This window comes from Montipora foliosa, chromosome 4, assembly GCF_036669935.1.
Source record: "Montipora foliosa isolate CH-2021 chromosome 4, ASM3666993v2, whole genome shotgun sequence".
Lineage (NCBI taxonomy): Eukaryota > Metazoa > Cnidaria > Anthozoa > Scleractinia > Acroporidae > Montipora > Montipora foliosa.
Window position 1 is genome coordinate 25,935,691 of NC_090872.1, and position 12,944 is coordinate 25,948,634.

Here is a 12,944-nt window from a genome sequence, read left to right on the forward strand (position 1 = left end):
TCGCGTAAAGTATATGAAACTAAGGTTAATCTTGAGCAGTCGAGAGAATGCGGAAAACAGAGGGCAATCAATTACTCACTTTCGTTGTGATAAGCTATTTATGCCTACAAAATTGAATAAATAAATAAATAAATAAATGACACAAACGAGAGAATCAATGATGGTGTATTTGCCATTGACATTTAATTACGTCACAAGCAACCACGACCAGTTCAAAGCTAAAACTGAACAAGTTGGTCATGATATACACAGAATAGTATTGACCGTGACAATCAGTAGAAAATAATTAGGCAAACATAACCGCTATCTTTTAAAAGATCAGTCGAGACCATGTGATCAAACGGAACAGTTGTCAATTCATATTTTATTGCAGATTTATTCAATGAACCGCTAACTGAAACAGTGCTCGGTTAACTTAACCGAGGTACACGATGAGCTATTAACTTTCACGCAACTTATGCACTGCAAGAGCGTGCGTTTCTATAATCAAACTTAGCATTAATCAGCGAAAAACTACAACGATTTTTCAATGATTCGCAGTCACTAGATTGAGTAGAAAGTAGAAAAGCCAACAGGATTGATGATTTCAACAGCTTGAGGAGTAACTTCAAGCGAGCACAGGAACTCCTCCCTCCTGTCCCTTTTCCTCACTCCGATCAAATCAGAAATTACTAAACCTCCTCATTGATAAAAAGAAACAGGAAGGTTAGGGCAAAGGTTCCAAAAAAGATTTATTGTAACCATGCAACCATTTTTTATATAATTCAGATCGTTTGCGGCTTCACTCTGCAAAGGGACCTTGCTACTCTCTCATTCCATTATTTCAGTTCAGCACTGTCACTACAACTGTGATTTTATTTTGCCATCCTGGGAGAAACTAGATGCAACTGACGGTTAAAGCCAAGCAAGGATTGTATTCAGAAAATAAACTACTGTGTGGCCGAAGTTACTCAAGCCAGTAATACTCGAGCCAAAAAATGAAGAAAGAAATATCACAATTATACTGACCCTCATTAAACATCATTATCATTTCAAAACAACAAAAGACGTTATGCTGCCATGCCATTTTGATCATAACTGTTTTTTAAGTCATGTCTTGACTTTGTTTTTCGATGCCAGAAAACGGAAGTATAAATCCGTCAAAAAATTTTTGCATTTAGCCAAGGTTTCCTCATTAATTCTATGATAACGAACCTGGACATAATCTTAAGTCCATACAGTGCAGCGGTTTTTTCCAACACCGTACTGTGATCATCCATCGAATCTTGTATATTTTGTGTGCTTTTTCTCCAAGGGCAAAATCCTCTCAAAGGAATTATATTCCAATCGGATTAGAATGTGACCTGGACCTGCAAGGCGTTCTCCTTCACTAAACGTTGAAGGAAGTAGTTTGTCGATAACTCTTTAGGCGAACCGTACGCCGTGGCCACCCTTGCATAAACCTCCCCGGCTTCATTGAATAGCAACACTGCATTAAGATTTGACGACCTAAAAGTCGTCTTGAACGTGAAGTTACCTGTGTGCGTGTCTTTCAACTATGTATAGCCTGTACTCTTGCATATGTTTTCGCGGAAAGAGCAGATTCTTGAAAAATCAGATTGAATGAATTGAAATAGGATTTAGCACATCACAACAAACTGTACTTTGTAATTGTTTGCGTCTAAATAAACAAAATAATTAACAGCGTCTTCATAGTGTTTCCCTCTCTCCTCTTGTTTATCGAAGGATATGATTTGTGATCGAACTGTGAACAGTTCAGAACACGTTAAATACCAACTTCTTATTATGTTAATTTCCCATAAACAAGGTAACTGCACGGCAATTATTTCCTACAACTGCTCAGTTAATTGAAAACACTGAGAATAAAAACTTAGCAAAACCGAGCGGGGAGATGCGTTTGTGTTGACACAGGGCAATACCCTTACTCATTGAATGAAAAAGAACAGGAATTACGCAGTTGCCACGTCTTTTAGTGAGTTTTAGTGTCTTTACTTTGGCTACTTTACAACTGTGAAGTCGTTTTCTTAAATTTAAGTTGCTTTTTTGGCTACGTTCAAGTTGATGGCATACTTCAGATTCTTTAGGAAAGGCTTAATTGAAGGGAGAGCAATCTAGATCTAATATCGGAAGATTGGAAGGGAAGACGGGGGGGGGGGGGGGGGGGGAGGGGGAGGGAGCAGGGGCTCACTCACCTTGAAGGACAACTACGTGCAAGCAGGTACCGTCTAAAACGCTTAACCAAGTCCAACCGTTGTGGTATAATTCGACATACCCCAGGTGTTTAAGCGTAACTAACAAAATAAGAAAGGTTTTTCATTTCAATGCACATTTTTTTCCTTAGTAATAGATGTTATGAAATGAAACTACATTTGATAAAAGCATGTTCCCTATGAGAAGGAATAGAACCCCCCCGGACAACACTTCCAGGTGACAACCTTTCCGTCAAAACTGCAGGGCTCGTCAATTACAAACTTGATTGGCCTCTTTTGCACTCTATAAACAACTTGTAAGTCGTAAACTAAACATTTCGGGTTTACTGTCTCCAAAGAGGACCAAACAGTTTTAAAGTCTGGTGTAAAATGAATCATAAAACTGTTGACTCAAATATTGCGTTTATGTGTTTTACAGGTCTTACACCTACAACCTTCGAAGTTATTTTATTTTGCTGAATGCGTGTGATGCCGTGACTTACTGATGGTTTCGTTAATCAGCTTACTGAACCAATCCCAGTTTTCCAAAGAAATCTTACTAACGTATTCCTAATGCAAAGTACAAACTAAATCAACTCTTTAGAAAGGAAACCTTTTGTATCTTCTGTTTACAAGAAAAACAATAAACGTTTAAAAATGCAGAGTAAACGGTTCCAAGTTTTGCAATGGTATTCGAAGGAACAACTTTGACCTTTTAATATCTCATTTCCAAGGATTTGCGTTTATTGAAAGCCGATGAAATCAAAAGTATCCGTAAATCAAGAACAAGTTTACCTGCCCACGAGCACGGCAGTTATTGCAGCTTTTAAAACGCGAAAAAGGTGAACCGAAACGAATTTTTACTGGTTGTTTTGATTTAGTTGTGTTCGATATTTCCGGGAACTGGCACAACATCTCTTCAGATGTTAAAAGTTGTGAAATTCCTTCGGCTTAAAATGTACTCACGTAATCATTAACTTGCCAGATCGTGTGTGGGCATGCGCCACATACTTTGTAGTCTTTCTATCATGATCTTTTTTCGTTATTGGTAGGTCACGATAAAGTGCCTTGCTTACTCTATCATTAGTTAAAGAATAACCTCCCAGGTCAATGCAAGATTCACAGGTGCTATATAACATTATGAGGTTCGAAGCAGTTACTTGGATAGAAGCAAAAGTTTCGTGCAATGCTACCATGTCGCGCATTAAGGTTATATTAGTTGGATTTGCCGGAAAATTTTTGGCGATTTCACGATAGCACGCAATACCCATCCATCGCGTGTTCAATCGCCCGTCGTAAGCTCTTCTCGTTCAATGACCAGCCTGTAATAATCAATCACTTAAGAAGGCTCATTAGTAAATAATCTCTTTAAATCCATGGGTAAACTAAGAATCGGCGAAACTTCTTGCCTCAACAAGAATGCATTATTTTCAATAATTTGAACACTTGAAGTTCATATTTCCTACCAAAATGTTTAAAAATTTGATGCGAAACGTGAACCGGATATTGGACCGAGCTCGTAACGAAGAAAATATCTTTCAGATGTCATCTCAGTAATCTTGACAATATCCCAAAAATGCAATACCTTAATCTTTTTATTAAAATTTAAGCTGTAGACTAAGTACCTATTACACCATTATTTGTTTAACGATGAAAACCTTAAAGTCTCGATACGAGGAATGATTGTCTCCACTCTCTACCTTAAAAAAAGCATATTTTAAGTTATTATACTATTTTTTTCATTTATTCGTTGACGAATTGACGTTTTAACTACGCGAGGACATCGCATGTTGCAATGCCCCTGTCAATCTCGCGTTATGATAAGCTAAGCTGAAATCGCTTTATGTCACTCTCATCCGACAGTCCGTATAAACATATAACGCTTATACTAATACTCCATAAGCATCATCCTTTCAAAAATAAGAATCCTATCTCCGCGAAATCGCAGTGTTATGAAAACAAGTTTCTGTTTATACATACGGTCCATTTCGCTGTTGTCCCAGGTTTAACATAATTACCTCTGCCCTGTAAACTGAATGTAGACTCCCTTAAAGTGGGAGTTTCTTCGCCCAGGGAAAAATCCATACATCAGGGAAAAATCAGTCTCGCAGCTGAAAAGCATGACTAGACAGGATTAAGGAATGCCGTAAAAAGAGAGATTTAGGCTTTCGAAATGAGCTCACGGGGCACTATACTTCCACAACTACACTAAACAAACAACCCATCACGCATATAATGCACATTGGAATTATGAATGACGGGTTTAATGTTAGTGTACTGACGAACGTGAGGCAGTCAAGCAAAGATCGAAGTCAAGGAAACTAGGCAGAGACTATAAGCGAAACTATAAAAAGGTACTTAACATTTTAAGTTAAATAGCGTTTACAATTTAAATTTAGCTACGTAAAGGAAATTGTACAAAACTTTACATTTTTTTAAATTTGCACTTTCTCAACATGCATAAATTCGACCTAAAATGAACTGAGAAAAGCAGGGAATCATACTATGAACCATTCAGTCTAAAGCAAACTTGACAACAATAGCCACAATATATTTTTTCCTTATAACTGCATTGGCGATGTGATTTCCTATTTTAAGCTTTTTACTGAGAATCCTTTCTGACATGAAAGCTGTCATGCATGATTTTATAACTTCTTACCAGGGTATGCCAGCAAAAAGGGAATATACTAAACGGGAGAATATCTTTTTAGTTTAATAATATTTTATTCCTCTCGTTGATGTGTAGTGTCTTTCCAGTGTAACAGTTATAAGGAGTCTGAGTCTCCAATGGTGCTTCCAAGCATTGTGTATAACGTTGCAGAGTGGAGTGAAAGAAATCTCACTGAAACTGCGTTAAACACGGACCTTTCGATGGATTCTTGTCAATTCACAAGTTTGGCAGTAATTAAACCAACTAAAGTCATCAAAATGCGGAACTTTTAAATTTGTATTTGTAGAAAAACATTGAGAAAAAAGACGGTAGATTTCAGCTTTCGTAGAATCCTGTTTCCTTTGCTAATAAAAAAAAAATTAAATTAAGAGAAAAGTCTACCAAAGAGTAATCTACAGATTTTTGAAGATTTCTTCAAAAAATGAAAAAAAAAAAAAAGCCAGAGGGGGCTCATGCAAGATCGAACTAGCTTGAAGAAAGATTTCAAGCCCCACGAGAATTTCATGAAACAAAAAATTAAATCAGAGAAACAAAGAAAGTATTCCCAAACAAGTGGCGTGGTCCTCAGCATAGCGTGACACAAAAGTGAGGATTATTCCAACATAAAAGTCCAAAAATAATGTAAAGCGATTTGGCAAAACGCAAGGAAGCCTAAGCGGGATAAACTGTGTTATGTTTGGCTGGGAACGGAAAAAGGTTTGTATATTGTGGTTAATGACGTGGCCTTACATTTTTAACGTTCTAGAGTGATTATTCAGGAGCCCAAAAAGAATCTACTCAATCGAGAACGCGTTCGATATATTAAAGAAATTCGGAACACATCTACCTTAAATTCTTGGCGTTTCATTTTTAAGAAAGCACTCTACCGACATTAGGGCATTTTCTTTGAACTGTTGTCACGGCAAAGTAAAGTCACCTGCAGTTATGCCAAATAAAATTGATTTCTGGACCGGCGCCTTTAACTTGCTATTCAGGCAGAAGACAATATACAACGGCAGAGGACACAAAAAAAAACTGCAAAGAACCTTCAAAGTCTTTATCAGAACAAGGCATTTGCTTCAAAGAGCTAAAAGATGCGACCGGATGATTAAACAAAAACACTTGTTTTGTTCGTTGAGACCCACCTATCTAGGAATATTAAATGGACACCACGGTATATAGACCAGCAGAACGGCCGAGTAAAATTAATGTAGAAAAAGATGGAGATAATTGTTGTAGTTTTCTTTTTCAACATTTTCAACGAAGGATTGAGCAATTTTTCAGTCAATGCGACATTTAGTTGAGTTCGCAATTGCGCCGTACAATTTCCGAAAGTTATATGAGATGTTGGCGCAATTATAAATAACAAAATCACAGACAAAATCGCCGAAAGGAAAAAAGTGATTACTTTTAAGGAGGACTCGCCAAAGCCTTTTCCGCCCTGTCACCGATCAATACGTTCTCATCCTATCTTATTCTGAATTTAAACAGTTAATAATCTTTTAATTATACATGCAACTTTTTCGTTTAGTATTAGAGTGGTAAGCGTAAGACATTCCGCGCGTCGTTTATCAGCAGATTGATCGTTGGGTCTGGTCTATCGTTTTAATCAAAAAAGAAAGCAACAGGATTATTGATAACTCGATGTATCGTTTGTAAATCCTTGCCTTGTGGGAATCGTCTGGCCTATTTTTCACGAAATAAAAAAAAACAAAAAACAAAACTGTTTTCGTCAGTTGGTACCATGTCACAGTGTAACAGGGTACATGCTTTCACCATGCTTTCTTAACTTACAAAATGATGCAGTATTTACTTTAAATGAATTGTATTATCAATACGTTTTCATCCAGGATGATCATAAAGTTTCCTATCTAATTAATCACCCTCTCCTTCGCTTAATTCATTAATAAAGAGCTTCTTCCAGGAGGTCCCCTACAGCGCAATATCGCAGGACGCAATCAATTAGTGTCAGAGCGAATGTCTTGAGCAAACTATGGACATTTCACATAAATCGAGCTGTGTACTTTATGTAATAACCCGGCTTAAGCAGTGTACTACATAGGATGGGCAATGAACATGGACAATTTGTTTAGCCCCACAGATGGTGTTTTGTCTTTGGAAATGATTGGAGTTTAGAGGGTAAATTAACCAAGTCTTCTTAGTCTTACCAATGGCTTTTTTCATATCGAGGATAAGGTGGATTACCTTTTAATAACCTTTCATTTATCAAAACGAGTCACTGTAGAATGCAATACAATGAAAGGAAAAGACTAAGCCCTAAAACACCGCCGCCACTCCAAAAAACAAGGTGTGTACACTTCTTCAATCGAAAACTGAAAAACAAGTCAAATAGAACATGACGGAACTCAAAAACTTAAGTGCTGATCAAGGAGGTGGTAAGCATGCGGAACAAAACGTATTTCCCGTAAAGTACGAATATTTTCAGTCGTTTGGGATTCAAATCAACGTACATAGGATTTCCAGGACTGCCGACTATTGGCGACTAAGGAGTTTATCCCGAAAGACAGATTGAGGAAATCGTCTAACGATTTAAAGTTTGCACGTTACGAGTAGGTCTTCTTGTTCTTTCCCCGCTTTCAACCACTTGCAGATGAAGGGTGGATTATTTACATTCCTGTTTTTAAACCTGTTTGTGATACAAGCAAAAGAAAGAAGTCCCAAACAGGGTGTACATAACGGGTTGAGACAAAGTACTGTATTTGACGATAGTTCAACAATAAGGAGAGCATGAAGGATGGCAACCAACAAGAAAACTATTCCTGTACTGCACCCTACAATTAAATGGTTTGAACAGATCTTAGTTACTAATATATAGAAACAACTGTTTGCAGGCAACTGAAGGAAGAGCACGCAAGTGATCCCGATATCTGTACTATCTGAAAAGGGAAATAAAACCTCTGACATGGAATCTGCCGGTCTAAGCTCATCATCATTTTCCATCGATAACATTCTGAAACCAGACAAATGCGATTCGTCACAGGAACCTCGCTCAGCAGATAGAGCACTAACGCTGGCTGAGCGCCTAGCTGGTAAGTACTGTCTAATGCTTTACATGCACGGCCACCCAATCAGCCGAATATTTATAGTGACTGACAGAACAGAGAAAAGGGTTTTATCAAAATAGAACCGTTGATTTATTTCATCACTGTTCTTCAGTAGATGTAATCTTCTGCCAATTGATAGGATAAAGACAAAAGAAAAACTTCAAAAAAAGGCCTTCAGTATCCTAGAATTGAACGGTTATATTGTAAACTCGGTAGGGCAAACTGCCTGTTTCTTACCTACGGTGTTCCAACTTTTACAGAAGCAAGGAGCGATTCCTGGAGAGTACAACAAATTATGTAAACAACCGGCGGATTTAGTAAATCAAAACATGGAGAACCTTTCTCCAAAGCCCCGAACGGGCCTTTTTCCGGCAGCATTACTTTTCTATGTATCTTTTAAAAAATGCGTTTCTAAAAGCAAGAAATCAATCTTTCCATCACTTTGGTCTTTCTTGGAATCTTAAAAACAGGTCTTAAAAATGAGAGGATAGCAGCCATGGTGTTTTGGGATTTCCTAAAAATGGGATCTTGAATCATTTCGCTATGAACATTGTAGACGGGAATAGAAAGAACAATTGGCTTTCAAGAATTCGTTCATCTTTTTAGGTCAGTAAATCTAATATTTCCCTTTCTAGACATAATACTGGAAGTGCATTACGGATCATCGCGAGGTAAACATCGAAGAACACGCACTGCTTTTACCCATCAGCAGCTACAAATACTTGAAAATACCTTCTCCAAGACGCATTATCCCGATGTTGTTATGAGGGAACAGCTGGCTGTTTATATTAATATTCCAGAGTCAAGAATACAGGTAAATTAAACATTGAGGTTATTGATCGTGACAAAGAAGTTACCGAGATATCACTGCTTTTTGTTAATTTAATTGTTTCCGTACTCAAGCACGGAATAATAATAATAATAATAATAATAATAATAATAATAATAATAATAATAAAAGTGAACAAAAACCTATCTGTACCAGGATATGCTACCAAACGACTTTTCTACAACGTGAAAAATGAATGCTATTGATAAGGGTTGTGTTCTTTGTTCGTCTGCCCAGCGAATTCACGTCCAAAAACTTAAGCAAATTTTGAATTTGGCTCTAAGCATCAAGCACCTATAACTTTTCAACAACTTAGACGGGTTTATTTTATGATTTGATGGGCTACACGGGACTAAAATTTAAGATAAATCTACAGGAATACGATGAAGAAGGAAGAAGGGGTAGAAAAAAACTGGATAGATATGTTGCAAAAACGATTTTTAAATCACCATGCGAAGTTGCCGGATAAAGTCTGAATTCTTTTTCAAAAATCATAATTGTTTTTTCATATATAAACAACCAGGAAGCACTGAACGAAAATGGCTCCGTAAACGTTTGGACAGTCACGCGCCATTACCGTCAATTTTCAAATGTCCTTGGAAGAAAGGAAACCGTTTGCAATATTGTTACAGATATATTTAAAATTTATAATTTGTCAGGTTCCAATGCATTTTCAAAGCAATTGATTTACATCGAAGTAAGTTGGGTCCAGTATCGTGATCCACACTTAAACAAGTCAAGTCTAATTACAATATTAAATTTTAGGTGTGGTTCAAAAATCGCAGAGCAAAATACAGAAAGCAAATGAAAGATGGCGAAGAATTAACAACTGGGAATGAAATCGAAACTAAAGCGCTGGAGCGTCATTTTGGAAGCCATGAAGCTCCTTGGAACCCTCAGCACTTTTATTCAGGAAGTGGTCTTTCTTTTGGCCCGGGAAATGCTGTTACAGCGCAAAGCAACTTTGCGCAATATTCCTGGTCTACCGTTCCGTTGTATACTTCAAGTCCATGTGCATGCGTGCCTTCGTGCTCTGAAAATGCTAGGTCTTGGTCTGCTTGTTCAGTGTGTTATGAAAACTCAGACAGAAAAAAACACTTAAAATGATTTACTTACTATGGTTGACTCAGAGGTATGGATATGTGTACAGATTTCACGAATTAGTGGACTTTGCTAAAGTACTGGCTCAATTAGAACTGTAAATTCTTTCCACCATAGAGATAACAATAAAGATTATGAGAACTTAAAATAAGAGCCCAGGGGGTATGCTTTTCGCATTTCACCGCAATCCCTTATTTCCTTCTAGTCTTCTCATATTCCACTTTACCACACCCATTCTATCGTTTTCTTTCGAGAACTTCGGGAAAACGATAACATGATGCTAGTCAGAATATCAAGATGTATGAGACATACTTAGTGGAAGTCGATGTAATCGATGTAAATAAAGTCATGTATGCATGTGTTTTATTTCTAGAAGCCCAATTGATTATTGACATCACTTTACATATTGTTCTAAAATATTGGTATTAAGTTTGGATGTGGGATCAGGAGCGAAAACTAGATTCGCAACGGACTGAAGGTTTTTCTGTCTTAGTAATTTTTCACATGACTCAGTGGAATGGGCCCTGTGCATGATAGTGATCACATGGTACAAAAACTGCCATACTGGAAGGCAAATTGCCACTGGGAAACCTAAAACAAAGAAAATTTAGATTAACTCGCTTTGTTTTATATGTCCCAGTACGCAATTTGCGTTCCAGTATGGCGGTTTTTCTACCATGTGATCACTATCCTCCAAAGGACCCATTAAAGGAATATAGAAGCCGGGAACATATGGCTCGTATGTTTTAATCTAGTCGTGAAGAGAAACAAATTGCGCGTTTGTCAGACAAACCGCCATAAAAACAACAGGATGCCCATGTATTACAAGGATGCCCATGTATTGGCATCCTTATTCGATTAGAAATATAAATACACGCTGTGGGATATTGACGAATTAGCATTCAGGCGAACTGCCTCGCAGGTTGCCAGTTTGAAAGAAATGGTTGGGCTTACCACAGAATACTGCATGATTTGTTATACGGTTGTACGTAAATCGATGAATAAAAATGTTCAAAACGAGTCTAATGAAAACAAGTAGTTGTAAATATTTAGTTTTTGAGAAAAAAAAACTAAGCAAGCTGAGTGAATTGCGTTAATTATATAAACTCCAGGGCCCGGTTGCTCGGAAGCTGATTAACTTAACCCAGGATTAGCGTAAACCTTTGTTTCACGTTTTCAACTTTTTGGTGAAAGTTTCTTTTGCTTGTTTTTGCCTTTCAAGATTGACTTCTTCTAATGAAAAGTTTTGCCGAAAATCAGCGTTGAACAGCATTTGGGAGGAGAGAAATAAACTCCATGGTTAATTGTTAATCTGGGATTAGCGTTAATCGGCTTTTGAACAACCGGGCCCAGGTCCAATGGGCCCGTTGAAGAAGGAAAATGTGTACTCGGTATTCCAATACGCGTTCCGCGTACGCGTTTCTATTCTCATTACCTGAATGGGTATAATCAATATTGACAATACTTGTAACAGGGCTGTAACGGTTTAGGAATGACTCAGTCTTCCAGCTTTATCTTACGGACGTCTAGTTTTCGGATTACAGATAAGAAAGATGGCCGATAGCGCGGGGGATTACCTTAAAGTATCTCAGAGGCTGCGAACGAGACGATTAGGCGATGCGTTGGGGGCATTTAAATTGTTCCAGTCAATTCCGGTCTTCCACTGAAGTAAACAAACTTAGCAGTGCTAACATAGACGACAGGACATCTAGTAATAAAGTGAACTGATTGAGACAGGTAAACAGTGTGATGCGTTTGATAGCTGAACTACAGGTGTAGCTCGGAAAATTGAAGGATCGCTATCAACTTATTTAAGATCATTTTGTACAGGACGATACCAAGGGAGGTGGACATGTTTAAAACATCTAAACTGGGAGGAAACAGTTTCAAATAAATTCCCGAACTATTGATTGGATCTTTAATATGGAGCAATTAGAAATACCCCGGTAACATAGTCACTGTATCAAAGGTTATCTTAGTCATAACGTATTGCCGGTAAGAAATTAAAACAAACAACTAGAAGTCTACGAGTCTGTATATCATAAATATTTGTAAAACCCCTTCTTGGTGAAAGTACATTGATTTGATTACTAAATGGCACGGCTCTCTTGTATCACTGTAAGGTACCATAATTCTGTGATTGTCGCACCTGGTTATGTTGTAAAATCCGGCCTCAGGTTGGATCCGTTTTTACCTAGGTTAAATTGTTGATCCTTATTTTACCTAGGTTGAATATGAACTCTACCTAGTTAAAGCAGCTATCAACTCCCCGAAAAGGACCCAAAACACTTATGCCTGCTCTCAAGCTCTATCTTAACGCATCTCAACACAACTTCTTATAGTTTCGCATCATGCTATCGGTTTCTATAATCATACACTTACCCATTCAGTCTCAACATTACAACATCATGAGTAAGGGAATACAGAACTGTACTATACACTTATCGGTACTCGAACGCGGACCCTCTAGATCTCTATAGTCCTGTGTCTTTACTACTATACACTACAACTACGAACATGCTCAACCTAGCACAGTTCCTTTTATTATTTACTTTTGTATAAAACATGTTTAAAACATCAACACTATCCATGTACGATTGCTAACCCTAACCCTAACCCCAACTGAATATTTCTCTAGCCTTAATTTACGCTCCAAAAAAGTTTCTTCTATATATAATATACCTGACCTGCTAATCGCCCTTTCTCGCAGTCGGAGACTGAATTACTAAGGGCGCAGCTCACGGAGGTCAGACCGAAGGAGTTGTGCAGCCGACTAGACGCTCGGCCCCTGAACACGACCCATTTTGATGAGGGAGGAAAACCGGAGTACCCGGAGAAAAACTCTCGGAGTCAGATTGAGATCGACTGAAACTCTGGCCTCGCTCTCTGCTGTTTCCCCTGAATAAGCCATGTCTATAAACCACTAATGGAACGAAACAGCCATGCATGAGTCAAAAGGGACCTTGCAACATGTAGATGTAAGTGAATAACGGTATCATTGTTTGCGCAACCAGGCTGGATAGAGGCGCACTGACTAAACAAAAAATCCTCGAAATAGCCTCGTTTAAAGTATGTAAAAATGTGCTCATCTCATCATCTATAGTGGCAAC

The 12,944-nt window shown here is 37.9% G+C and overlaps 1 protein-coding gene across 1 annotated transcript; it reads left to right on the forward strand.

Annotated features, from left to right (window-relative positions):
- The first annotated feature begins 4,172 nt into the window (after positions 1–4,172).
- LOC138000448 (diencephalon/mesencephalon homeobox protein 1-B-like) lies at positions 4,173–10,855 on the forward strand. Its single transcript, XM_068846874.1, has 4 exons — positions 4,173–4,543; positions 7,692–7,889; positions 8,540–8,718; positions 9,499–10,855. Exons 2-4 carry the CDS (start codon positions 7,763–7,765, stop codon positions 9,838–9,840), a joined length of 648 nt encoding a protein of 215 aa, XP_068702975.1. The 5' UTR covers positions 4,173–4,543; positions 7,692–7,762; the 3' UTR covers positions 9,841–10,855.
- Positions 10,856–12,944: the final 2,089 nt, after the last annotated feature.